This window comes from Monodelphis domestica, chromosome X (assembly GCF_027887165.1).
Source record: "Monodelphis domestica isolate mMonDom1 chromosome X, mMonDom1.pri, whole genome shotgun sequence".
Classification (NCBI taxonomy): Eukaryota; Metazoa; Chordata; class Mammalia; order Didelphimorphia; family Didelphidae; genus Monodelphis; species Monodelphis domestica.
The window spans coordinates 86,189,803-86,216,248 of record NC_077235.1 but is presented as its reverse complement, the minus strand read 5'-3'; the positions used below and the strand labels follow the sequence as shown (position 1 = coordinate 86,216,248).

At 52.7% G+C, this 26,446-nt stretch overlaps 1 protein-coding gene across 9 annotated transcripts in view; it reads left to right on the top strand.

The window, feature by feature from the left end:
- Positions 1 to 11,204, top strand: part of LOC130456146 (synaptotagmin-like protein 2) — a 35,644-nt gene extending 24,440 nt beyond the window's left edge. For all 9 annotated transcript variants that reach the window (XM_056809393.1, XM_056809392.1, XM_056809389.1 and 6 more), the window contains one exon: positions 10,163 to 11,204. In XM_056809393.1, the coding sequence (XP_056665371.1) occupies positions 10,163 to 10,825 (663 nt within the window). In that variant the 3' untranslated portion in view covers positions 10,826 to 11,204. The remainder of the gene's footprint in view (positions 1 to 10,162) is intronic.
- Positions 11,205 to 26,446: the final 15,242 nt, after the last annotated feature.

Sequence of the window (26,446 nt, the reverse complement as noted above, 5' to 3'; positions counted from 1 at the left end):
GCCTGTCTGGTTCACCCAGCTGATGGTGAGTCTTTTACAAAACTTCAGTTGCCAAGATGGTCTGGGTCTCTGGGTCTCATGACTTAGCACCCACCACTAGCAGCCACTTTCCTCCTACTTTGGGACCATTCAGATGTACTGTGATATCGGCAGTATAGGAGCATGACTAGTGTTAGATGGTAAGGGGAGGGCCTTTCTTCTGCTGTGCCAAGTTTATATAGGTCCTGCGAGGGGGAGAAGGACTGCTCCCCATGCTGTTTGCTGTGGTGGGGCCCTGGAAGCAGACCCAAGACCAAGACCAAGACCAAGAGCTCTAGTGATGTCAGTGGCTTTGAGAAGTTTCTTGGCCAGAGAAATGTGGAGACTGTCCAGATGGGGATCATTGTGCTTGGGGGAAGGGGGCCAACAGTAATGGTACCAAGTGGAAGCGCAGCCACTGGGCTTTAGTTGGGCAACTTGGTGTGGGGTTTGGGACTCTGAACACCACCGGGCACTATTCAGTCTTCTCATTCATCAGTTAGCACCTGCCCACGGTGACACTGGAGGTGAGGGCTGGCACACTGGCAAGGGTGGGGGGCATTGTTGTAAGGGTCAAGGTGTCTGGAGCCAAGGTGTGGAGTCTCGGTGGTGGAAGAAAGCATGAGCTGCAAAGTTGAGGCAATTGGCTGTTGGTTTCCCACTCACCATCTTTCACACCAGCTGTTGAAAGGCTCTGCAGATGACCTTTAAAAGGTCCATGAGGGGGAGTTGGTAGCAGTCAGGTGCTTTCAGCAGGTTGGGTGGGTAGGAAGATAGCTGGGCAATGCTGTGTCTGTGGTACAGTAGGATGGCAGATACCCAGGGTCTGAATTCCAACTGGGCAGCTTCCTTCTGGAGGCATGGAGGGCATGCTGCAACATTTGGAGGAAGAGAGAAGTCCCATTGATGGTGCTCAGCCCCCCTGGGGGCACCAGCCCCAGTGATTTCAGCACACGCTGCCTCACATGGTTTTCACAGTCAGTGCGGTGAACTGTGGGTCCAAAAGGGCCAGGATTTTCTGAAGCCACTGCAGGACCTCTAACAGGACTTTGGGAGAGATCTGCTGTCTGGGAGGAATGGGCAGGTGCACAGTGTATAGATGTCCCTGTGGGTAGTCCTTGCTGGCGATACTTGTGCTGCCTCAAGGGTACAAGGCTGCTGGACTCCAATTGTTGTGTACTTCTAGGATCAAATCCAAGGGGTGCAAGCAACTAGGTGGCTAGAGTGGATAGAGCCCTGAGACTGAAGACAGGAGGGTGCTGGGTTCAACTGTAGCCACAGACATTTCCTAGGTGTGAGTCTGGGCAAGTCACTTGACCCCCATTGCCTAGCCCTTACCACTCTCTTGCCTTGGAACCAATACTCTGCATTGCTCCAATGACAGAGAGTAAGGAAGGGTTCAAAAGAAATCCACAGCAGGGTCTTTGGGCCCCACCCTGTGGTAACTTAGTCCTGCCTCCAGTGTGATGAGGGTAGCAGTGCCAACATCGTGTCTTTGAGCTGGATTTAAGCAGTTGTTCAGTTGCTTGCTTTCTTTACCAAGTCATGTTCCTGCTCCCTCCCATGCCAGCACTCCTCACACACTCTGCCACACTCCTTTGTATCCAGTGGACCCAGGGCCTGCTGGACATGCAGCCCAGGTGTGCTCTTGCTCCCGAGTCCTACCCAATGGGCACGAGTGGGCCAAATTGCAGGGTGAAGGGCCAGATGCTTTGGGGGGCATTGTTGGGTGGCCAGTGCCATTGATTGGTGTGGTGGCCAGGGTATCGGTGGGCACTACTTGAGCAGTGTAGTGGCCCTGAGACTGACAGGAGGCGTGATGATGGTGGGGGCAGTGGAGTCATCATCGAGGTAGTCAACATGGATGGTCATGAGATCTGTAAAGTCCTAGCAGCCATCTGGGTGGGGGAGTTCTAGGGAAGGGCCATCATCCTACTCCTTCATAGTCAGCCTTAGCTGGAACATAGTTGATAAAGTCCCTGTTCTGTCCAGGCCTAGGGCAGGCCTAGGGTTAAAAATCAGGCTTCCTGGTGGGGAGAATTGCCCGAGTATTGGATTTCCCCTGTGGAGGTCCTAGTGTGGGCACTAGACTAGGTGGTGCTTCCTGACTCGTTGGTGGATTTCTAGAGCCACTTCTAGGAAGTGTTGTGAGATTCCCCTGAGGAGGAGGAGCTGGGGTGCACCTAGGAGGAGGCAGGAGAGCAGGCAAAGAAAGGTCTCCATTGTCCTCAAGGCCACGTGTTCAAGCAAAGGGTCAGGCTGGCATCTCCAAGTCCTTGCAATTGACAAGTTGAGAGGACCATGGCAAAATGCATGGGCTGCCACCAGGATGCATTCAGGCGTGGGTTAATGGCAGTGTGCTCTGCAGGAGTAAACCTAGGAATGTGCAGGGCAGATGCCCTTTGAGGTCTGGGAGACATCCAAGTCCCACGCATGCTTCCTCTGGGCTAATGTGTCCTGGCCTGGCCCCAAAGTGGGCGAGTGTCTCATGGGGCAGGTGTGGAGTTCCTGCCTGTTGTCACACTAGAAATGGGTTTCTCTCAACTCTCATTGAGGTGCCAATAACAGTAGGGCCAGGGCAGCAGGCCACTTTTTCTGGTCCCTCTGCTCTGCTTTCAGGATGGTGGGTCACAGGGTCACGAGACTGATGGCCACAGCGAGAGGGTGGCCCACCACCCCAGGGCCTCTCATTGTGTATGCCCCAAGCCAGGGTGAGTGCTGGCCGGCCGTGTCTCTTGGGCCAAGGTTGGAGCAGTAATAAGAGGAAGAAAGCAATGGTGACACAGGGGAACCTGAGGCAGATGTCCATCCTCTTCTACATATAGCATGTCCTACCTAGCATATCCAAGAGGCTGGGCCCAGGCTGGTGGTGATCTGCATGGTAGAGCCTTGAACGCTTCTTTGTCTCCAGCCATGAGTAGGGATGAAGAACATCTGTCCTTTAGACAGAGCGGGTGCTGCTTGGGTACTCTTCCTCCCTTTACTTGTACCCATAGGCTGCTTCTAGGGCTTTGGGCCATGGCTTCTATCTCCTTCCCATTTCCCTATCTCCTTCTAGAACTCTCCACTTCCCCATCAACCTTCCTCTTTCTTTCCCTCTTTTCCTTCCTTATTCCTTCCCTTCTCTCCCTTTCTCCCTCCTTATTTAGTTTCCTAGCTCTTTTCCCCTTTCTCTAGAGCTGTCTTACTCTTCCTACTGACCTCCCTCCTTCCCTTCTAATCACCCTTCTTATCTCCTTCTGTTACTCCTTATCTCCTTCCATATCTTCTCCCCATTCTTCCTAACTCCTCTCCCTTGCTCTAATTTCCTGTATCCCTCCCTCTCTCCCTACTCTCCACCCCCTTCTCTACCTCCCTAGATCCCCCTAAACCTCATTCCCAACTTTTCCTTTCCTTGCCTCTCTTCCTATTTGCTTCCTTCCTTCCCTCTCCGTGTAACTTTTTCCATCTCTAATTCTTTACCTGCCTCTTTCCCTCTGTCCCTCCCTTCCTGATTCTTTCCACTCTCCCCTTTTTTCTTTCTCACCCCTTTTTTCTTTCTCACCCCACATTTCTACCTCCTTTGCTCCCTTTTATACATACATCCTTTCTTTCCTCATGTCTTTCAATCCCTCCCTACTTTCCTATCTCCTTCTCTCCCTCTCTTCATCCCTCTAATCCTTCTTCCCTCCTCCCTTACCTTCTTCCCCCAGTCCTTCCCTCCTTAAATCCTTCACTATCCTCTCTCACCTTCCTTCTCTCTCCTTACATATTTCCCTTCCTCTTTCTTTCTGTCCCTCTCTCCCTTTGCCTGGTCCCTCTCCACCTTCCTAACTCCCTAGTTCCCTGTCTTCCTATATTCCTCTTCCAACCTCTCTTTTTTCCTCCCTTCTTCTCTATCTCCCATCCTAAATTTCTCTCTACCAGCCATACTATTATATAGCCTTTCCTTCCTCCCTCTCTTCCATCCTTCCAAATTACCTTTCTGTCTCCCCTCCTAAATTCCTCCATCCCCATTCCTCCCATACCCCCTCTTCTATGTCTCCTTTCTTTTCTCCCTTGCTTCCTATCTCCATACCTTCCTACCTCCCTACCTTTGTACTTACATCCCTCCATCCCTCCTTCCCTACCTCACTCCATTCCTCTTTATTTCCTTTCTCCCTTGCTTCCCCTAAAGCAGTGGTTCTCAACCTTTCTAATGCCGTGACCCCGCAATACAGTTCCTCATGTTGCAGTGACACCAAACCAAAAAATTATTTTGGTGGCGACTTCAAAACTTTAATTTTGCTACAGTTATGATTCGGAATGTAAATACCTGATATGCATTATGTATTCTCATTGCTACAAATTGAGAGGTTGAGAACCGCTGCTCTAAGGAATTCTAACTCCCCACATCCTGACCAACCCCTCTATTTCCCTCCCTCCCTATCTCTCTTCCTCCTTTCATCCATCCCTTTCCCCACTTTACCTTCTTACCTACCTCACCACCTCCTGCTCTCCCTCCCTCTGCATTTCCCTCTTTTGCTCCTTCTCTCCTTACTTCCTTCCCTTCCCACCCCACCTCTTTTCCTCCCTCCCACCCCTCTCTATTTCTCTTCCTCTCTACCTTAGCTCCCCCTTCTCTCTTTCTTCTTATGTCCCTCCTCTCTTCTCTTCCTCCCTATATCCCTACCTATAGCTCCCTCTTTCCTTATATTCTTTACTTTCTCCTTCCAACTCCCTCCTCCCACTTCCTCACCTCCCTCCCTCCCTCCCACCATCCCTCAATCCTTACCTTGCTCTTTCTCTGTTCACCCCTCCCTCCTTAGCTACTTCCCTATCTTCTTCCCTAATTACCTTCTTCCTCCCCAACTCCCTCCCTCCTATCTTTCTACCTTCCTTCATACCTCCTTCCCTTCCTCTGTCTCTTCTTCCATACTTCTCTCTCCCTTTCTGCTTGTCTACCTTCTTCCTCCTTCTCTCTCCCTTTCTTACTTGCTCTTTCCCTCTTTCCTTACCTTTCTTTGCCTCACCCCCTAATTCCCACCCTCTTTCCCTATCTTCCTAATTCCTTCCCTCTCTTCCTTCCTACATTCCTCTCTTGATACTTCTCTTCCTCCCTTCCTTTCTCCCCTACTCTACATCTTTACTCTCCTTTCCTGTCTACCTCCCTACCTTATTCCCTCTTATTCCCTTTCTCCCCTCCTTCCATTCCTCCCTCCTTTCCAACATACTTCCCTCCATACCACTCAACCTTCTTTCCTCCCTCTCCCTACTTCCCCACCTCTCTTCCTTCTCCCTCCCTTGCTCATCTCCCTCCCTACTTTATACCCTCCCTCTTTATCTACTTAACTGACTCCCTAGTTCCTTCTCTTCCCCTCCTCTCTTCTTTCTCTAACTACCTCCCTCTCTGTCTTTCTCTCTCCCTCCATACCTATGCTCCTTCCTCCTGCCATTCCTCCCTTTTTCCCCCCCTCCCTATATCCCTACTCACTATCTCACTCTTTCCTTATATCCTTAGCTTCCTCCTTAACTCCCTCCTCACCACCTTACCTCCCTATTTCCCTTATAACCTCCCTCCCTTCCTACATCTCTCCTTAAATCCCTCCCTTCTTTCTTGCCCTGTTCCCTCCCTTTCTATATCCTTTCCTCCTTCCTTGAGTCCTCCTCCCTCACCACCTACATACCTCCCTAAGTACCTCTCTACCTTCTTACCTACCAACCTGTCTCCTACACCTTTTCTCACCTCTCCCCCTCCCTCCCTCCCATTTCCCCTTCATATCTATTTCCCTACCTTCCTGCCTAACCACCTCTCTATTTCTTTTTTTTTAAACGCTTACCTTCCATCTTGGAGTCAATACTGTGTATTGGCTCCAAGGCAGAAGAGTGGTAAGGGCTAGGCAATGGGGGTCAAGTGACTTGCCCAGGTTCACACAGCTGGGAAGTGTCTGAGGCCAGATTTGAACCTAGGACCTCCCATCTCTAGGACTGGCTCTCAATTCACTGAGCTACCCAGCTGCCCCCAACACCTCTCTACTTCTAACTCCCTCCCTCTCTCCCTCATTCCCTACATCCTCCCTCTTTTCCTCACTCCTTTCCATTTCTCCATAACTCTTTCTGTCTTCCAGCTCCCTTACCTGCCTCACTCCCTTCCTACCTCCTTTCCTATCCCCCATCTCTCTCTATCTCTCTTTCCCCCTCCCCTCCATACTCTCCTACCTTCTGTTACTTCTCCACTCCCCTCCATAATTCCCCATCTCTTCCTAACACCTACATAACTTCCTCTACCTCCCAACTTCCCTCCTTTCCCCCCTCCCTTCCTCCCTCTTTCCCTCTTCTGTCTTCCTGGAGCTTCAGAGTCACTCAGGCTGGAGGTGGAATAATTCCCAAACAACCATTCAAAAAATTCAGGGGGTGCATCTGGGAAGTGCCATCCATTAGAGGCAGGGGATGGAGTTACCAGTTTCTCCAAGGCTCATTGGAATGAGCCAGAAACCCCAGATGGGATTTCAGCCCAATGAACAGACAGGGAGGCCCCATTCAGGCCTCAAGAACTGCCTGAACATGAGGGCAGCAGACCATAATCCTTTTCAGAGGTCTTTCCTAGGGACAGAGCCAGTTTCCCTTTGGCTAGAACCCAATGGGACCATAATGGGGGAGTCGATAAAGACAAAGATGGGAAAGGTAGTGAGGCCTCTAGGTGGGGATGGAGGGATCACAAAAATCTTTGGATTCCACTTGTGAGGCAATCAGGAAGCAGTGCTGGGTTGGAGCAGCAGAGGCAGAGAAGCAGATCTTTCAGAAGGAAGGACCTTTTGGCCATGGTTCTTAGGATAGACTGGAAGGAGAAGAGTATTGGAGGGTGGATGGCCTAGGAGGACATGATGGTATCCTCCCAGATGGATGTCTTGGGAGACTGGACAGGGAAAATCAAGTAGAGGAGACTGGACATGGGGAAGGATAGTGCAAGAGGAAAGAGTCCAAAACAGCCCTTGTGGATCAAGATGAGTGGAGGAGGCACTAAATCTTTGGGGAAGATTCAAATTAGCCACCAGGCAGCCAATATTCCCTGAGGCTGCCCAGGGTCCAGCACCAAAAGAAGGAAAGAAGGGAGGAAGGAAGGAAAGAAAGGAGGAAGAATTTACTATGTGTCTACTATATGCGGAGCACTAAACTAAACAATAGAGAATATCAGCCACAGGAAAGTTTGAAGATGCAAAGAAGGCAGATGGAAAAGGTCCCATGTTCATTAGGATGGAGAGGCAAAGTAGAAGACAGTGTCCTCCTCTGGTGGCATTCCCACTGTTCAAAAGTTATGTGTTTCTGGAGATGGCCAAGGACTTTGGGCACCAACCTTTTCCTGTATCTTCAGTGGGGTTGTGGCTGCCTTCCCTGCAGGAGCAGTCAGTGAGCAGGCTTCATCTCCACAGCCAGAATAGGGCACAGGGGGCTGGGTGCAGGGCTATGCTCCAGGCTTAGGGTAGGGATGAACTTGCCCAGCTGTCTTCTTTCTGTCACTCCCTTCTCCCTCAGGGGTCCAGTGAATGTTGTGGGGCTTGGGGACTGCCCCAGGTGATTGGCAAAGCAGGGCTCAGGGAGACCTTCTCCCTGGAGAAGGTGAAATGAGCCAGGTTTTAGGAGTTCCAAGTCAAAGGATCAGGAGCCTGAGATCTTGGCTAGCTCTCGGGCCCCCTTCCCTCTCTGGCACCCGTTCTCTAAAATGAAGGGGTGGGGTGGGGAGGCATAAGTGGACTTGAGGGTCCCCTCCTGCTCTCAAACCTGTGTGGTTGAGAACTAGGAGGAGTCAAAAGAGGACAGGTTTTGAAGCAGAGGCCATCAGAAAGAGGGTGAGCAAGTGAGAAGGGTAGGACGAGTTTGGCTCTGGAGAGGGGAGGAGGCTACAGCTTGAGGGTGACCAGTGGAAGGGCAACTGCAGATGGGATGGCAGAAGAAGCAGGGGTGCAGGGAGTGCCTCTCCTGGGGTGCAGAAGCTGGAGTGCAAAGACTGGTGTGAGCCGGTCTGCTGGGCCCACTGCTGCTCCTCAGTGATGTTCACCTTTGTGATGTAGAGGAAAGGGTAGGACTGCATCTGGGATCAGCCCAGCTGGGCTGGAATCTCAGCTCTGCTCTACTTAGTAGTAGAGTGCCTGGGTGACCTTGGGCCAGTCCCTTACTCTCTCCAAGTTGCTTGGTTTTCTCACCAGAAACACTAAGTGATGTCTTGGGTCCAGCTCTAGATCTGACCTGTGCTCCATGGTCAGCCCCCTCAGCCTTCTGGGAGCTGATATTGTCAGCTGGCAAAAGCACACTCATTCTTACACCTAGTGCAGCCTCAGCCCTAACTTTGAGGGGCTTGGGCACAGCCACCCTCACGTCCAGTGAGACGACCCTGGGCAGGAAAGAAAAACCGAACCCCAAACCTGGGCCTTTGATTCATGATAAAGCCTGTGCCCCAGATGATGGAAGGAACAGAGCCCTGAGAGGAGAGGAGAGGAGATCTCCTGGATGTGGTCAGGCAGGGGCACTGGAGGCTCAATAGCCTTTCTGCCAGCCTGAGCTCTTTGGGAGTGGGACATGGGCTGAGGGGTCTTCCAGCCAAGGCTGGAGGAGCACTTTGGCAGGCCTAGTTTGGTCTAGACAGTAACAGCATTTATGTGGTACTTATGTGTGCCAGGGACCATGCCAAATGCTTCTCAAACAGGATCTCATTAGGTCCAGGAGGGAGGAGGTGTCCTGATTGCTATTTAATAGATTGGGAAACTGAGGCAGACAGCAAGGAAGTGATTTGTTCAGCTAGGGAGTGTCTGAGGCTGGAGGTCTTCCAGAATGGCTTGTTGCCTCTGAGCCTGAGCAAAGAGGAGTCTGGGAGCTGGGAGCCCCTGCCCCCCTCTTCCCTGGGTCATATCCTTGTGGAAAGCCACAGTTCAGGGCAAGAAAATCAAGGTTTTCTTTTTCAAGAATCCCAGTGTTTATTGATTGATATAAGTATACCAAATTGGGGCACGAACACAACTGGATAAATGAAGTAAATTTCATTTCAATACTTCTGCTTCACACTCACAAAAATCTCTTGTCAAGGACATTAACAGTCTCCCAGGAATGACCAGCTTTTGTGCATGTTTCTTTTCAAAAGACTTGTGTACTTGTTCCCAAGCTCAGTGATAGACAAATCTAGTACATAAAGCCCATTACTAGAGGTAGAAATACAGACAATGTGCAACTGTGGCAACGACCAGGGATCACAGTTAGGAATCCTGTCACAACTGAATGGACGATCAGATGTTGCAATGGCTCCCGCATTACAATGAGCAAAGTGCATCTCTCCCGTTCACTTTTCTATCTTAGAACAGCCTCCAATAATTGGCAGCCCCAAAGGTCCTTGTCACAGGCTGCCTCTGTTTGAGGACTCAGGGTGTCACTAGTGCAGGCTGCTGCCAATACATGATGCCAATGTGCAGGATACCTGACAAGATCGAATGGTGGGCAATGATTAAGACATGACACTACCCAAAACCCCATTGACAGGCTTCAGCTTTAGCTATTAGGGAGACATGATGGGGATGAATTTTCTATGTGCTTGGGTCAAACACAGCCACCCCCTAACAAGTATATTTGCACAGATTTAAGGTTTTGGGTGGGCTTTAGTAAGCTTCTTCCTCTGATACTTCTTCAGCAGTTTCCAGCTAGGTAGCCTTTTAAGGCCTTGCCCTTCCCTGGAAACTCTTGGATTCTGTCCTCTTTCTGCTACAGCAAAGCTTCCTCTTCATTTCCATATCATAGAAATGAAAAAGCCCAGGAACATGCTTTTTGGAACATTCCTTGAATTCCGTGAGAGAGAATGTAATTTTGAATCCCTGTGAGCTTTTGATTTTATGGAGATAGAGAAACCCCGAATTCCTGCCAAGGTCCTGCCACCTAGATGGAGAGGAAATGACTGAGCCCAACAAACTGGGCAGCTCTAGGTGGGGCAGTTATGTCATAGAACTTAAAGGATGTCACTATGTAGAGGGATTCTGAGGTTGCCATGACAGGGGTCCTACATCAGACAATACTCCCTCCCTGGGAGGCTGATGGGAAGTCTCCTCAAAGCCTCCTGCAGGGGAGGGGAATGAAAGAACAGGAGCACTACCCTTTTTCTATGAATTCTGTGGCAGTTTTGAGACCTTTCCAAATGTTCCCTGGACAGGTTCCAGTGACAACTGTAGATGACAGACCTGGACCTCAACCAGCACCAGAAGCCCCACCAAGGATTCCTCCATCCCAACAAGAAGGTGGCCCTGTAACCTTGGGAGGAAGTGGAACAGGGAGAACCATTCCCCCACCAGTGGTCTATGTCAGGGTTGGCCATACCCTTCTTAACCTGCTGGTGACAGCTTTGGGTGGAGGAGGTGATGAGATCACAGGAACCACACCACAGCCCCCTGTGGTCTATGAGCACCAGCCTCAAGTCCTCCCGGAATATCTCCACGGAGCCTTTGCTGGTGCTGGAGATGGAAGAGATGGAGTATTTGTCCAATCGAGGCTGTCCCAGGCCCTCGAAGACAATCATCGCAGACCTCGATTAATGTATGCTAGAAGGTATCGTGCCCTCCCCGAGAATATCCTGGCAGCTCTGGCTACTACAGTCAGTGATGGAAGATTCAGAGAGGAAAGATCAGGACTGTCTGCCTCTCCACGCTGCCAGTCTCATCCCTATGGCACTCGAGGACCAGTAGTCAGGAATGCAAACGGAAGACCTAGAGCTCTTCCTTGGCATCAAAGATCCCCAAATCTCCCAGGTGGCTTTGGACAGGATGATGAAAGGGCTGAAGGTGTTTCCTCTGCCCAGATCCTCCCAGGAGCACTGTAATTGATGTCTTCAAAGGACTAGACCCCACCATCATACCCAATATATTTTCCTTTCCTTTCTTTTCCCTCTTTTCTTTCCCCACACCTCTCCTCCCTTCCACAACCCTTCCCTTCCTTTCTCTTCCCTTCCCTTTCCTCCCAACCCCTATTCCATTCCTCCCCTCCCCTGCCCTCTCCTCCCCTTCCCTCCCCTTCCCTTCCCTTGCTCCTGTAGCTTTCCTGGAGATTGCAGAAGATCAGAAGGTGCAAAGTCATCCTTTCCCCAGATGTTGCTCATGGAGGACTTTGTTTGAAGTTTTAATATGTTGTCTTACATTCTTTTCTCTAAGAGTAAAAAATTCTCCCGTCCCCAAAAGAAAAATAAAGATCTTCTATGGTGACTTGTTCGTAGTCCTTCTCCTTACTTCTGCTCCCCACAGTCGTCCCTTCTGAAAACACAGCCTCCTCCATCTTCCTGCCCCTGCCTCCCCCCATGCCACCTGCTCCCTTTCCCTGTGCTCCCAGGCTCTGCCCCCTGCTCCCCACCCCCTCCAGGTTCCCAGGGAAGGAGCCCTCTGGGGTAGAGGACTTGGGTAGAGAACAAAGTGGAGGTTGGGCTGGGAAAGCCTGGCACCCTGGTCTAGACCCCCTGCCTCCAGCTTCCTCCTCCATGGGGCCCTCCTCTGTCTCTAGCTTCCACCACACTCAAGGTGGGGAGGAGGCAGGGGGAGAGAGCCTGCCTGCCTGCCTGCCAGCCAGCCAGCCCTGAGGTAGCAAGCCCAGGATGTGGGCAGTCTCTGGTCTGGCCTCCACCTGGCACAGGCTTGACTGTAGTCAGGGAAGGAGAGCCCATCTTCTCTGGGTCTGTTACACAGAGCCTGCCATGAGAGGGAAGGTGCAGATGGGGCACCTTGGCAGTGACTAGCTGGTTTTCCTGGCATCAGAAGGGAGGGGAATCCTCTCAGGCCAGGATCTGCCCCCTTCGTGCCCTGCTGCTCCAGGGTCAGGGCTGGCTCCCTGGGGTGGGGGGCAGGCTGCTTCCCTCCTCCCCTGGCTTCCATGACCCCTCAGCTCTGCTGATTGCACACAGGGGGCTCCTGCCCCAGGCTCACATGGGCTGGGGCCATGCTGCCAACTGTCGCCTGCTTCTAGAACCTTCCCCCTTGACTGCTCCAGCTGCCCCTGCCTGCCTGGCTTGCTCTGCTTCCCCAGCTCAGGAGTCAGCCTGGGCTGCTCCTCCTGGGAGAGGAGGGAGGGCACGGAGGGCTGAATTGGGGCAACTGAGTGAACCCACGTGGCAGGCTCCATCTTGTGCCTCTGGTCAGGAGCTGGCTGGGCTCCCTCTCTGGTCAATGGTGGGACCAGCCCGATTCTGCCCTGGGCTGAGAACATTTTACTGAGTTGTGGGCATTGTGGGGAAGCCTGAGTGCACTATTGGGAGCTAAGCCAGGAAACTGGCCCAGCGGGACCTGCTCAGAGCCCATTCCAAGGGCCTGGCTAGACTGAGCAGAAATTGGGAACTAGCCTCGGGCCTGGCCTCCCCACTCCCTCCAGGCTCTCCCTGGAGGCTGAGGGCTGGAAGGGACCTTAGAGGGCAGCATCTCCCACCCTCTCACTTTATAGCTGAGGAAACAGAGGCCCAGAGAGGGGAGGCCTCTGGACCGGGGAGGAAGGGGCTGAGGCAGGGCTCTGCGGCCCAGGGGGCTCTGTGCTGGGGGCTCAGGCAGACCAGGGAAGGCCGAAGAAGGCTCTGGTCCTGAGGGGAGGGAAAGTGCTGGGGGATCTACAGCGGCAGTCCAAGGCAGGGGCTCCTGGGCTGGGGAGCTGGGCCACAGTGCCCACAGAGGCCTCGGAGTCCCCGGAGTCCCTCTGGGCTCCTGGGCGCCCCCGGCATGGCTGAGGGGCCCGGGGCCTCCCCAGCGCTGAGATGAGGCACCACCCTCCCTCTGGAGGGCTGGAGCAGAGGCTGCTGCCGCTGGCCAAGGGCCCGGCGCCTCCCTCTCGTTGGAGCGTTCTGGGAAAGACAGGCCGGGCCGGTGTCTCGGGCCAGGGCCTTCCAGGAGGCTCTTTGTGGTTCGGGAAAGCTGCCAGTGCAGCCCCCCAGCACGCGGGGACCCCCCGGGACACGTCGGCCCGAGAGTCCCCGAAGGCGGGGGGTGGGAGGAGGGGGAAGTAGGAGAAAGGCCCTCTGGGGAGAGGACGGGCAGGAAGCCAGGTCAGATGGGAGGGAGTGCCCGGGAGTCCCCGAGGGAGGACGTGGGGCCCGAGTGTGGGGCCTGGGGGCGACGTGGGGGGTGCAGGCGGGCCGGAGGGCCGGCGGAGAGGTGCAGGGGCGGAGCTCCTGGGCTCTGGAGGGACGTGCTTTTTGCCTTTTGCAGAGGCTAACTGGGCTGTGTGTGTTCCCTGAGGGATCCCCGGGGCTCGGGGCACGGAGGTCCCCGGTGACACTCCCTAAGGAGCTTCCCGAGGACGGATTGGGCCAGCCTGCTGCTGCCCCCGCGGAGGCTCGGGCCAAGGTCACAATTGAGGCTGAGCTGTCCAGGGCTGAGAGCTGATTGGCCGAGGGCTCCATTGTGACGTCACCGCCCAGCCAGTGAAATTGAGGCGCTCTGGCGGGCTTCAGGCAGAGGAGTCTTGTTTAACACAGCGGCTGCTGTGTCCAACGGCCCTGGCCAGGGTGAAGGCAGGCCGTGGAATGAGCCACCGCCGCATGGGGTACTGATGCCATCCCTTGTTCTGAAGGCAGCCCGGGGAGGGGCCTGGGCTGGAGCCGTGGGGGGGGGGGTCCCCGAGGGGGAGAGGAGCCCCCAGTTTCTGTTGTGGCTCTGTGTGTCTGGCTCTGGGTGGCTGCTTTTAGGCATTGCCAGACGGGATTCCGAGAAGGGCTGGGCTGGCCCCGGGTCCCTCCCTGTCCGTGACCGCGGACAGCCTCAGAGCCCTCGCCCGTCCCCCCCGTTCAGGCTTCCCAGCTGAGCTCTTTGGCAGACCCAGGCTCAGCACCCTCGACTTTTCCTAGCCTGCTGCCGGGGCTCGGAGGCAGGGAGGGAGAGGCCCTAGGGCGGGCGGGCGTCTGTCTTTCCCGCCTTGGGCCACTCTGCCCTCGTTCGGGGAGGCCTAACTGTGTGCAGGGAGCCAGCAGGGGAGGGTGCAGGTTTCTCCCTGCCACGCTGGGGGCTGGGCACAGCGTTTGGGGCTTTTCGGTATCTCCATCTGCGTCTGAGGTTGCCTTCCGGGAAGGCGGGTGGCCCAGGGGGTGCTTGGGAGCGGCAGCCAAGGTTTAAAGCCCCTGGCGATAGAGGAGAGCCCAGAGGTGTGGGCACTGGTCTGCCTGGGGGAGGGGGGAGGCTGCTGACGGCCCTGCTCCCTTGTCAAACCCTCTGCACCAAGGAGAGTCTGAGCCCTGGCTCCTTCCCAGCCTTGTGTCACAGAGGGTTGCCATGGTGAGTTTCTATTGGTCAGTCCTCAGGGTCAGCTCTCTGTGTATGGGAGGAGGGTGGCGGCTCGGTGCCTGAAAGGGGGTCATCATCATTGGCCTGGGAGTGACCAGTGCCCTTCCCTGCCAGGCCAGCCCTGGCTCAAGCCAGTATCTAGTTCCCCAAGCATTGAGGGAGCAGATTGCCCTGAATCTCCTCGTCCTTGAGGTGAGGCTGCTTTCCTTGGCCTGTGAGGGCAGCAGAAATGGGGTTGCCTCAGGGCAAGCCGCACCCGTGGGACAATGACTGGGTGACAAGTTCATTGGGGTCTCCTTGCCTGCCTCCCTTAGGGACCCAGCACTGCTGCTGTCGTGATTCTCCTCCCAACCTCCGTGGGCTTCCTGGAGCCTCTTCAGCCTGGTGTAGGCTCCCCCTAACCCAGACACTCAAGGTGCCAGGCAAAGGTTGGGCTCTCAGCTTTACATGTATGTTGGGGGCCTCTTGTGTTGAATGATGATGGGCCAGAGACCGAGTGGTTGGCATGAGAGCAGAGCCCACTGGGTGGGCTCTGAAGGGCTGGGGCTCCTGGGTTCTGACTCCCTTATCCAATCACACTCCCTCTACCTGTCCTCCTCCCCAAGTAGCAACGGGGGCCCCAGGTCTCCTTTTCACCCTCTGTTCCCTTCTGCCTTGGGCAGAGACTCCCCCCTGCTTTTGTCCTCCCCACCCCCATGGGAGAGAATGCTGGGTACTCAGGAGCAGCAGGGAAAAGAAATGCTGGAACCCAATTTACTTCCAACCTCTCGTGGAGTGGAGTGCTAGGGGCCGGGGGGGGGGGGCTGGAGGGCGAGGGGGGAGATAGCAGAAACATGTGGGGGAAACTGAGTCACTTGGTCTGGGCTCCCTCTGCAGACTCTGGAGACTCTGCCTGGACTGGACCCTGTCAGCAGAACCCTGAACAGAGGTGAGTGTGAGCCATATTCTTATGCTGTCATGCAGGGTAGAGCTCCCTGTAGGGCAGCACAAGTGGGTACTTGGGCACCGTGGATGCCCAGTCTGGCCATCTGCTGTGATGTCTGAGCTGTCTGTGACAGGTCAACGGGGTTTGGGAGGACAAAGAGCCAGCCCAGTGGTTCCAGGAGTCACCCTATGGGAGAGGGATGAGACTGATTGTGCTTGGCTACCCCAGAGGGCAGGACCAACACTTAGGGGGTTGGAATGGAATGGTTGGAATGAGCCGACTCATGAGTGAGGGAGAGGGAGAGAGCTCTGTCCCCTGCCTTTGACCTCAGCTTCCTCCTCTGGAAATTGGGGCCAAAGGATCATAGATTCAGAACAAGACGAGAGTGGACAGCTCATTGTCTGCCTCCCTCGTTTTCCCTGAGGCTCAGAGGCAAGGGCAGGAGTTGCTCCCCTCCTGGTCATGTGGGGTCACAAGGAAGCCTTGCAGTCTTGAAACCTTGAAAGCCAGGCCCAGGTTATGTTCCAGGTGGGATGGATGCCCCTGTGGAGAGCTGCCCTGGCCTTCCAGATTCCCTAGTCTGAGCCCGTAGGCTAAAAACTATTTTGCCTTTCCACACCAGTCCTTCTAATGCCTATGGGGAGAGCAGTGAGTGGGTAGGGGCTGTCTTGTGTCTCTGGTGTTTTTTCCCCAGGTGTTGGGCCCAGGAGATCTCAGCCCAGGGTTGAGTGTCTCTGGTTGTTTGGACAGAAGGAGCCCGGTCTGAATTGTGAAGGAAGCTTCCAGATCGACCAAGATCCAAAGAACCCGAACCCCCAAAGCCCCTCTGACATGGCCTCGTCCTCCGTAAGTGCCACCATGTGGAAGCTTGGGGCTCCCACTCCCCAGAAGCAGCCTTGCTGGACAGAGGGAAGTGGCTAACTGCCAGGAAAAGCAGCCCAACTCGCCTTCCTCCTAGGCTTTCCCCTTTCTGGTTCCCACTGGATCCAATGCCCTCCTGTGTGGTAGTACCACACACACACCACACACATCACACATCACCACACACACAGACACACTAAACACACACCACACACACAGACCCATCACACACCACACCCACAACCCACATACCAGGCACCACAGTACACCCCCACACCATACAAACCCCACACCCCCATGCCACACACACAACATACACATATGACACACACCTCACAATACTCCACACACTCCACACACACCACATACACATACACCACAATACCACATACACACACCACACACAGCACACACCCCACATACACACACTCACAACAACTCATATCACATATCACACACACTACACATACCACATACCACACACAGTACACACACCACACACAGAGACACATCACACATTACCGCACACAGACACATACACCACACACAGACACATCACACACCACACACACAGAGCACACACCCCACATATACACACTTATATCACACATCACACACACTACACACATCACACACCACACACACTACACACACCACACACAGACACATCACCACACACACAGACACATCACACCACACGTACAGACACATCACACACCACACACACAGAGCACACACCCCACATATACACACTTATATCACACATCACACACACTACACACATCACACCCCCCACACACAGCACACACCCCACATATACACATTCACAACACACTCATATCACACATCACACATACTATACATACATCACACACTAGGCACACTACACACACACCACACATACAGACACATCACCACACACACACAGAGCACACACCCCACATATACACACTTATATCACACATCACACACACTACACACATCACACCCCCCACACACAGCACACACCCCACATATACACATTCACAACACACTCATATCACACATCACACATACTATACGTACATCACACACTAGGCACACTACACACACACCACGCATACAGACACATCACACACCACACACACAGAGCACACACCCCACATATACACACTTATATCACACATCACACACACTACACACATCACACACCACACACACACTACACACACCACACACAGACACATCACCACACACACAGACACATCAAACCACACGTACAGACACATCACACCCCACACACACAGCACACACCCCACATATACACATTCACAACACACTCATATCACACATCACACATACTATACATACATCACACACTAGGCACACTACACACACACCACACATACAGACACATCACCACACACACACAGAGCACACACCCCACATATACACACTTATATCACACATCACACACACTACACACATCACACACCACACACACTACACACACCACACACAGACACATCACCACACACACAGACACATCACACCACACGTACAGACACATCACACCCCCCACACACAGAACACACCCCACATATACACATTCACAACACACTCATATCACACATCACACATACTATACATACATCACACACTAGGCACACTACACACACACCACACATACAGACACATCACACACCACACACACAGAGCACACACCCCACATATACACACTTATATCACACATCACACACACTACACACACCACACACAGACACATCACCACACACACAGACACATCAAACCACACGTACAGACACATCACACCCCACACACACAGCACACACCCCACATATACACATTCACAACACACTCATATCACACATCACACATACTACACATACATCACACACTAGTCACACTACACACACACCACACACAGACACACATACCACACACACCACACCTATCACACACAGACAGATATATCATACATACACCACATACACACACCAAACACACCACAAACCACACACACGTACACACACACACCATACATACCACACACAGACACAGACATATCATACACCCCCCCACTCCACCGATACCCCCCCCCCACACCATACACATACCACACACCACACACAGACACAGACATATCACACATACACACCCAACGCACACATCACACACAGACAGACCTCCTTGCCATACACTTGCCCCACTCTGAAGCCCTGTCGGTAGAGCAGGTGTCTGTGGCCATGCCCCAGGCCTGGTGCTCTTCCCACTCCTTGGGTGCTCCCTTTCCAGGTATGTCAAAACCTACCTGATCCCCGACAGCACCCAACTGGGTAAAAGGAAGATGTCTGTGAGGAAAAGGACTGTGAACCTGACTTTCCAAGAAATGCTGAAGGTAGGAAGAGCTCAGTGGCTCAGGTTTCCCCCTTGGCTTTCCAAACCCTGTGAGCCCGGAGCTGGCCCCAGGGAGGAGACCCAGGTGGGCACCCAGGGGCCTGGGTGCCAACAGCCCACACCATGCCAAGATGGCCTCACAGAGCGCTGTCCCCCTCTGTAAAATGGGACTATGATACTAGGGTGCCAGCCCATCTGCCAGAGGTGCTGTGCATTCGCAGAGATGCTAAGGAACAGCTGTCGGTGTGAGGTGCTCAGGGAGCTGCCATCGCTACTGGGGACTGCCTGGCATGCTTGAAAGGCTGGCCAATCATTGGTTCTGTGGGCAGTCCCTGACAGCCAGTAAGTGGGGAGACAGACAGGAGAGCCTCTTGGGCTTGGTGTGCTCTGCTGGCCTCAGCATGCGCAGCCTCCAGGCTGCAGTAGACTTCTGCAGGGGAGTGTCACCGTGCCCTGCCCATGCTCCAGGGGGAGACCCCTGACAAATCCCATCATTTCCCTGTGATGGATGCCTGAGCTTCCCCTTTAGAGGCTGGGAACTGACCAGTGTGGTTTTCTTCTCTCACCTATATGGGTCAGCGGTTTGGGGTAGAGCACCCTGTGGCTTGGCATCCACTGGGGTTCACCAGTGCAGCCCTCACCAAGAGCTTTCCCTTAAGGAAAAGAGACAGACAGACAGACAGATGAGGGAGAGACATACAGAGACAGGGATATAGAGGAAGGAGGGAAAGAGAATGAGAGAGACAGAAAGAAAGAGATAGAAGGAAGGAGAGAGAAAAAGGGAAAGGAGACAGTTTAGCAAAACCAACTGACCCTTCCCAGGATTCCGCAGCACCTGCACAGCCCCCCTTCTCTGCCCCCTCCCCCATTAGGCCTGGCTCTTGTGTACACAGAGGTGGCAGTGATGGATTTCCTGCTGCCCCTTCAGGGCAAACAGTCTTGCTCTCCCACTTCCCAGCCCTCATGCCCTCTGAGCACCTGAGCCCCTTCTCCAGGTGCTGGACAGCTCCTTGGCTCTCAGACTCCCCCACTGCCTCCTCCACTCCCAGGTTGGGATCTTCCACATCCTGCCACCCACCTGGCTGGTTCCCTGTCCTCAAGGCTTCAACTCCCCTGGCCTCTTTCCTCAGTCCTCGTTTCTGCCTGAAGGGATGGAGAAAGATGACCCTCCAAAAGGTGTCCATGGGCTTGCAAGGGACAGCAGAAAGGGCCACTTTTGGGTCCGGGGGCCAACATTGGGAAACCAGCCCCAGTGCCTTTGCTCTTATCTGGTTGTGAGGGGTGTTTTCCAGTACAAGAAGTAGAAAATGGTCCTGATAGGCCAGAAGCTGAACCTCTCCATGTGGCACAGTGATCTCCTGGGTCATTACATCTTCCTGGGAGAAATGGAGATCGACTTGGACAGCTGGGACTAGAGGAAACTCACGTGGTATATGCTTAGACCCTGGGTAACGATGGGACAAATAGGGGAGGGGAAGGCAGGGTCAGGGGACGCCTCCTCTCGTCATCCTCCATCCATGAATGACTGTGCTGTTCTGCTCACACCTTCTTTCCCAGCACCCAATGCAATCCTCCAGATGGTATGAGCTGCAGAAGGTGTGGAGTCTCAGTGGTGAAAGAAAGCATGAGCTGCAAAGTTGAGGCAATTGGCTGTTGGTTTCCCAGTGGATCACTCACTATCTTTCACACCAGCTGTTGAAAGGCGCTGCAGATGATCTTTAGGTCCATGAGGGGGAGTTGCTAGCAGTCAGGTGCTTTCAGCAGGTTGGGTGGGTAGGAAGATAGCTGGACAATGCTGTGTCCATGGGAGGACAGTTGGAGGGCAGATGCCCAGGGTCTGAATTCCAACTAGGCATCTTCCTTCTGGAGGCATGGAGGGCATGCTGCAACATTTGGAGGAAGAGAGAAGTCCCATTGATGGTGCTCAGCCCCCCTGGGGGCACCAGCCCCAGTGATTTCAGTACTCACAGTCTTGGGTGATTTTCACAGTGATGTAGGCAAGTCCAGATTGTCCCCTGGTGTAGGACTGGTTTCTGTCTTGATTTGGGGGTTCCAAGAGGACCCTAACATCATTAATGGATCATCGATGTTAGACTCCTATATTCTGGCATAGCTTCCTCAGACCAGGTGTCATCAGATAGCAATTTGAGTAAAGCTTGAACTACTAGTTTTTCCACCTCTGGGCATTGGGAGGCTTACTGCAGTTCAGTTTCAAGCACAGAAGAAGCAATGCAATTCTTTCTCTGAGAGGAGATGGAGATCCTTTGTTCCTATGGGTTGTCAAAGTTGGTAGATGGGATGATCAGGGATTAAGTGTGAGTCTGAAGGGGCAAATATTTCCTGAAGCCACTGCATAGCCTCCAACAGGTCTTTTGGAGAGCTCTGCGGTCCAGAAGCAGTGTACAAGTGCATAGTGCTCAGATTTCCCTTGATATTGTAGTCTTTGGTGGTGATAGTTGGGTTGCTCCAGGGATACAAGGCCAATTGTTTTGTACTTCAGTGTCAAATTCATAGCAGAGGTGGGGAGGACAGCTAGGTGGTTCAGTGGATAAAGTCCCAAGCCTAGAGACTAGAGGGTCCTGGGTTCAAGTCTTAGAGCCTTAGTCATTTCCTAGGTGTGGAACTCTGTCTTTCATGGACCCAGACCAGAAAGGGTCCTGAGGCCCTCTGGGAGCTGATGGAGGCAGTGGAGTTAGCAAGCCAATCAGTTTTGATTGTTTTGATTACCTAGTCTCTGGTAAGTCTCAGTTGATGTCAACAACTACATGATGGATATGTAGTTTTGGACTGGTTTTAGCCAGACAGTCCAGAGTTCTTGGGCCCAGATCAGATGGCCTTGGATGCTCCAGCCATGACGTACCTTCCATTGGTCAGTCTGTTAACCAGTGCCTAAGAGTCACTATACAAAGAGCAGCACTTTGGGTCCAAGGATATAGTGTAGTCTGTAGTTAACAGAAACCTTGGTCCATGATCCTGTATCATTCTTTCCAGGCACAGGTGGGTATTGAGACTATATTGAATGCAGCTGTGATCCATCATTAGAACAGGTCCATTCCTCAGCAGGACCTCTTGTCGAAATAGACCTTGGACAGCGCTATTCAATTCATCTAGAAGGACTCCTCCAGCCAATGGACTCAGGAAGGTGTGCATGCTGGGCAAAATGTCTTCATGCAATATCAAGATCCCTTCAGGGCTGGTGGGTGGCCTCAGTCCCAAAGTGACCATTTCCACTTTAAGAGGGACATACTTGTAGCCTGGCCCAAATGACACCTGTCATTCTCGCTCATCCAGTACATAATGGCAACTTCTCTCCTAATCCACAAGTTCACTGTCACATATTTGGTCTTAATGAGTGCTAGACAGGTGGTGGGTAGCTGGCACTCAAGGGGAGAGTGGCAGGTTGTGGGGTCAGGCAGTCTTTTTTTCCAGAACACCTTGGGGAAGTGGTGGCCATGATGCAAAATCCATAAGCTCTATGGGGTGTGGATGGAGATTATTGAAGCTTAAACCTTAAACCCATCCTCCATGGCACTAGAGAGGGCAAGAGAGATAGCATGGCTTCAGATGGTGTCTTGATGGGAGCTCCAGGGACAGCTAGATTTTTGTGCAACTCCAAAGATGGGTTATGTGAGCAGATGTAGGCGTGGGAAGTACTGCCTCCAGAAACCGAAGAGGCCCCCTGGGGACCTGCTCAGCCTCCTTCATGGTGCCAGAGTGGTATTCCTGGACAGGAGGAGGTACATTATGCCCTTCTCAAGTTAGTTGTAGTCACTGTGTCTGTAGGGCTGTACACTCTTTGAGGAACTGCTTGTAACCTCTTGTGTGAGGCACATAGTGCCACCATTCACAGCCAGGGGCCAATGAAAAAAGTTCCAATCCTGCCAGTGTGACCCATGGGCAATCGAGGGACCAAACAAGTAGGGAAGTGATACAGACATGTCCAACAGAACATTGCTGAGGGCTACTGTAGCAGCATACCAGCTGTGCCCTTCTTTGGTCAACAATGGTCATAGGAGGAGCCTTATTGAGGGGAACCCGAGCCCACAGAGACTCACAACTGAGAGGACAGTTCAAACAGGAGTCATTGCTGGAAATGGTGCCTACTAACACCCCTGGGGCTGAGGGGGTCTTCATGTCTGGAAATAAACCCTTAGTCCCTTGCTGCAGGTGGTGCCAGGGGATGTTAGTCACCCCCAAGGGAGTGCACAGGTCAGCTAACTGCCTAATAACTTTTCCATGAGTTGTTCCTAATAGTGAATAGGCAGACTAGGATAATCCATATCAATAATGGGGCAGGAGGCAGGTCTGGGCTTACAGTTTGTGAGGAGGTGACTTGGCAAGGATATGGGTCACACCTACCTGTGGTTCTAATTGAGCAAATACTCTTCCTTCCAGTCCTTCAATGCCAGAGGCATCCTAGTGGCACTTGAGGGGAACTTCCAGGGGTTGTCCCCAGGTGATCCCCACATCAGAAAACCACTTAAGCCTCATCAACAGCATAGGAGAGGCCACACTTGCAGATCAGGGGTAGGAAGGTTATGGGAATCTTCCTCAAACTGCTGTAGGGGACAAAATGTGCTAGGTGGGGATGCCCTTCCCCAACAGGCACAACCAGAGCCCCTTTGCCTGGCCATTGGGCCTGGATTTGATTGTTCATGATCAGCAGGGAAGGACTGGAGACCCTGAGAAGAGTTTTAATCCTTGGATGTTCTGTCCTCAGTGAGGTCCCAGAAGGCTAATTAGGACTGGATGGTCTGAGGCTAGGCTCTCATGGAGAGGCGGCCTGATGGTTACTTCTCTAGGATGGCTTGGAGGAAAGGCCTCCAGGCAAGACTGACTACTTTCATGATCATCCCTGTTCCCCAAGCCATGTAAGCCTTTCATCAAGGGCAACCCAAGAGACTTATATGCTGGCAGTGATGGGGGCCAGGAACCATGTCCTGCTCTAGTCCCTTGAAGGGAAAGGGACTTCTCGAGGTGCTGGGCAGACACAGGGAGGAGGGTGGGGAAGCTTGTGCTTTAGAATCTTGGCCCAAGGCAGGTAACTGCCAGAGTTCCACTGGGCTAAGCTGGGGCCCTTCTGTGGTGGGACAGCCAGGGAGCAACTGTTTCGCTTGGCTGTTACCAGGCCCAGTCAGGGGCCAGGTCTCAATAACTAGGGAAGGAAGGAGTGCATCTCCCCATCACACATTTTGTGACTACCGGAAGGCCAAGAACCCCTAGCCAGATAGCCCCTGAGCAGACAAAGAGGGAAGGTCTCCATCTCCCAGTCTTCCTCAGGGCTCAAGAGAGTGGTGATACCCTGATTGTTCATGAAGAGTGGGGAAGGTTTGCCAATGTGGGGTGGAGTGTTGAGGCTGGGGATGTGGACTTCTAGTGGTACTGGTGGGCCCTAGCCTGGGTGCTGGAGCACTGGCAAGGGGGAACTGGAACATTTTCCCAAGAGTATTTTGGTCAGCCCATAGCAGTGGGGCCAAACAGACCCGTGAAACAGAGAGGACAACAACAGTGGAGGAGATGGAACCTCAGGGACCAGCCTTCTCACCCTCAAGCTTTCCCTGGACCAGTGCTGCAAAATCCTCATCCTCAGAGCCCTGTGACAACACACTCCTTAGGCTGTCTCTCATGATACTCACTCTGATCTTAGGAAACAATACCTAGAAAAAACCCATGATGGCAAGCAAAATCAAACTTCCATGGACTGTGGGGTGGAGTGTTAGGGCCGGGGACATGGATCGCTGGTGGTCCTGCTGGGCACTTATTTGGGTGCTGGAGCCCTGCTGAGGGGGACTGTGAACTGTGAATTGTAACTTTCTCTGGGACCCCCAGTAAGGGGCGCTGCAGAATTTGGGCTCCAAAAACTCCCTCTCCTTGCTCAGAGAGTGTATGGGTGACTAGCCATGAGCTGAGCCATCAGCCTTGGGAGTTCCAGATGTCAGGTGCCCTGGGCCCCTCACAGGGGCTGGATTAGCAGTGGTAGGAATTTTCTACTTGGGAGAGGATGAGCACTGATGGAAGTGAGGAGCTCGTCCTTGGAGTTGACATAGACAATGGAGCTAGGCCTTGGCCAGGTGCCCACTTGCTTATATATTAGGATCAGGCCCAGGGATAGTGGGTGGAGTTAATACCTAGCCAAAGCTGTATCCCCAGGGCAGAATCATACCTCAGTAGTGGCAGTACCCACAAGGCTCCTGCTCTAGCACAGGCTAGGGGTGGGTAGAGCAGTAGTTGTACCCACAGTGACACTACCTGGCATGGGGGAGGGCAGTGATAACATAGGTTTGTGCCACACTTCCCCAGCATGCATGGGGAGGGGAGGGGATGAACTCAGACTTTCCATAACAGAATGGGACAGAGTAACTTAGCCTGGCAGGCCCAAGTGGTCGATGGCACAACAACCCATAGAAACTTTTTTTAAACTCTTCTGTCTTAGAAACTATACAAGTATCACTTCCAAGGCAGAAGATTCCTAAGGGCTAGGAAATGGGGGTTAAGTGACTTGCCCAGGGTCACATAGCTAGGAACCCAGGACCTTCTGTCTCTGGGCTTGACTCTCCACTAAGCCACCTAGCTGCATTCCCTCAATAGTAACTCTTTTTTCCCAGCACAGAGGTCAGGGTCAGGTCTCCAGAATAAGGCAAGAGGAAGGAAGGAAAAGGAGGAAGGAGAAGGAAAGAGAAGGAAAGAAGGTGGTAAAGACAAGAATTTATATAGCTACATGCCAGGCATTGTGCTAAATACTTCACAAATCTCATTTGACCATCGCAACCTGAGTAGGGGCTGTTAGGATGTCCCAATTTATAGAAGAGGAAACTGAGGCACACAGGTGAAATGGCTTGCCCAGACTCATACAACTAGTTTAAAGTATCTGAAACTTGGGTCTTCCAGACTCTGGGCCTAGCTCTATCCACTTTGCATCCAGTCAGATTTGCGAGAGGAAGGTGTAATAAAATTATGAAGCTGCTAGTAGCTTTATAACTTTATTAAAGTAAAGAGATGGAAAGGTAGGGAGGTAGAGAGTTACTTAGCTTACTAATCAATTGGCCACCATGATGGATTGAAGCTAAGCTCTGACAGGGTTCCTTCAGCCTCCCAGCTCCAGCCAGAAGACCTCCATAGGCTCCTGGGTCTCCCCTTATAAGCTGTTTTCTCCACTCACTAGTTCTCATCCATCACATCTAAGGAACCAACTATAGTTTCTTAATTTGCCCGGGCTGGGCAGTGCCTGTGGAATCAGTTTACTGTCTCGTTGGTTCCTTTCTCTGAGGGCTTGCCTATAACTGAATGTACTCAGTGGTCTTTGACCTCCAGATCATTGAGAGACTCCACTGAGTCACCTAACTGCTCCAATATAACCAATAGTGGTGATTGTTCACATCTTTCCTAGGGAGGACCAAGGGGTGGCATTTTAGGGAGGTGGCTAGTCCTTCTGGAAACAAAAGGGAGTTGAAAGTGTCTACCTAGACCCTTACAAAAGTAGTAGGTCATTCATTCAGAGACCTCTAGTTAGGAAGATATTTGCTATTTCTCTTTCTGCCCCCCCCCCACTGGACTCCAGGGGGAGAGATGAGGTCCCAGCTGATGGCTCATAGTTCTCTTAAGTAGGTGGTGCAGCAGAGTGCTTCTCCTTGCTCTGAGATGAGGATCAGAGACTGAAGTTCCCAATTATGTTCTTATTCCTGGGTACCTCTTTCCATTGAGATACTTCCTGTGAACTGCAGAGCTTTGGCATCACTCACCACATGGAGCTGATCATCTAGATCCAGAACCTGGAAGCACCTTGTTGGTTGGGTTTTCACTCAGCCATATTCAGTCCCTTCTTTAGGATGTTTTCTTTGTCTTTTTTGCCTCTAGGCTTCATGTATCCCCAAGGCTGAAGTTGAGCAAGAAGAGCCCTAAAGTCATTGAAATGGTGGAAATTTCTCTAGCTACTCACCTGTCTCTCCCCCAGGAAGTTTGGTTAATTTGTCCTTAAAAGATATTGCCTTAATTGGCTCGTAGACCAAAGGCT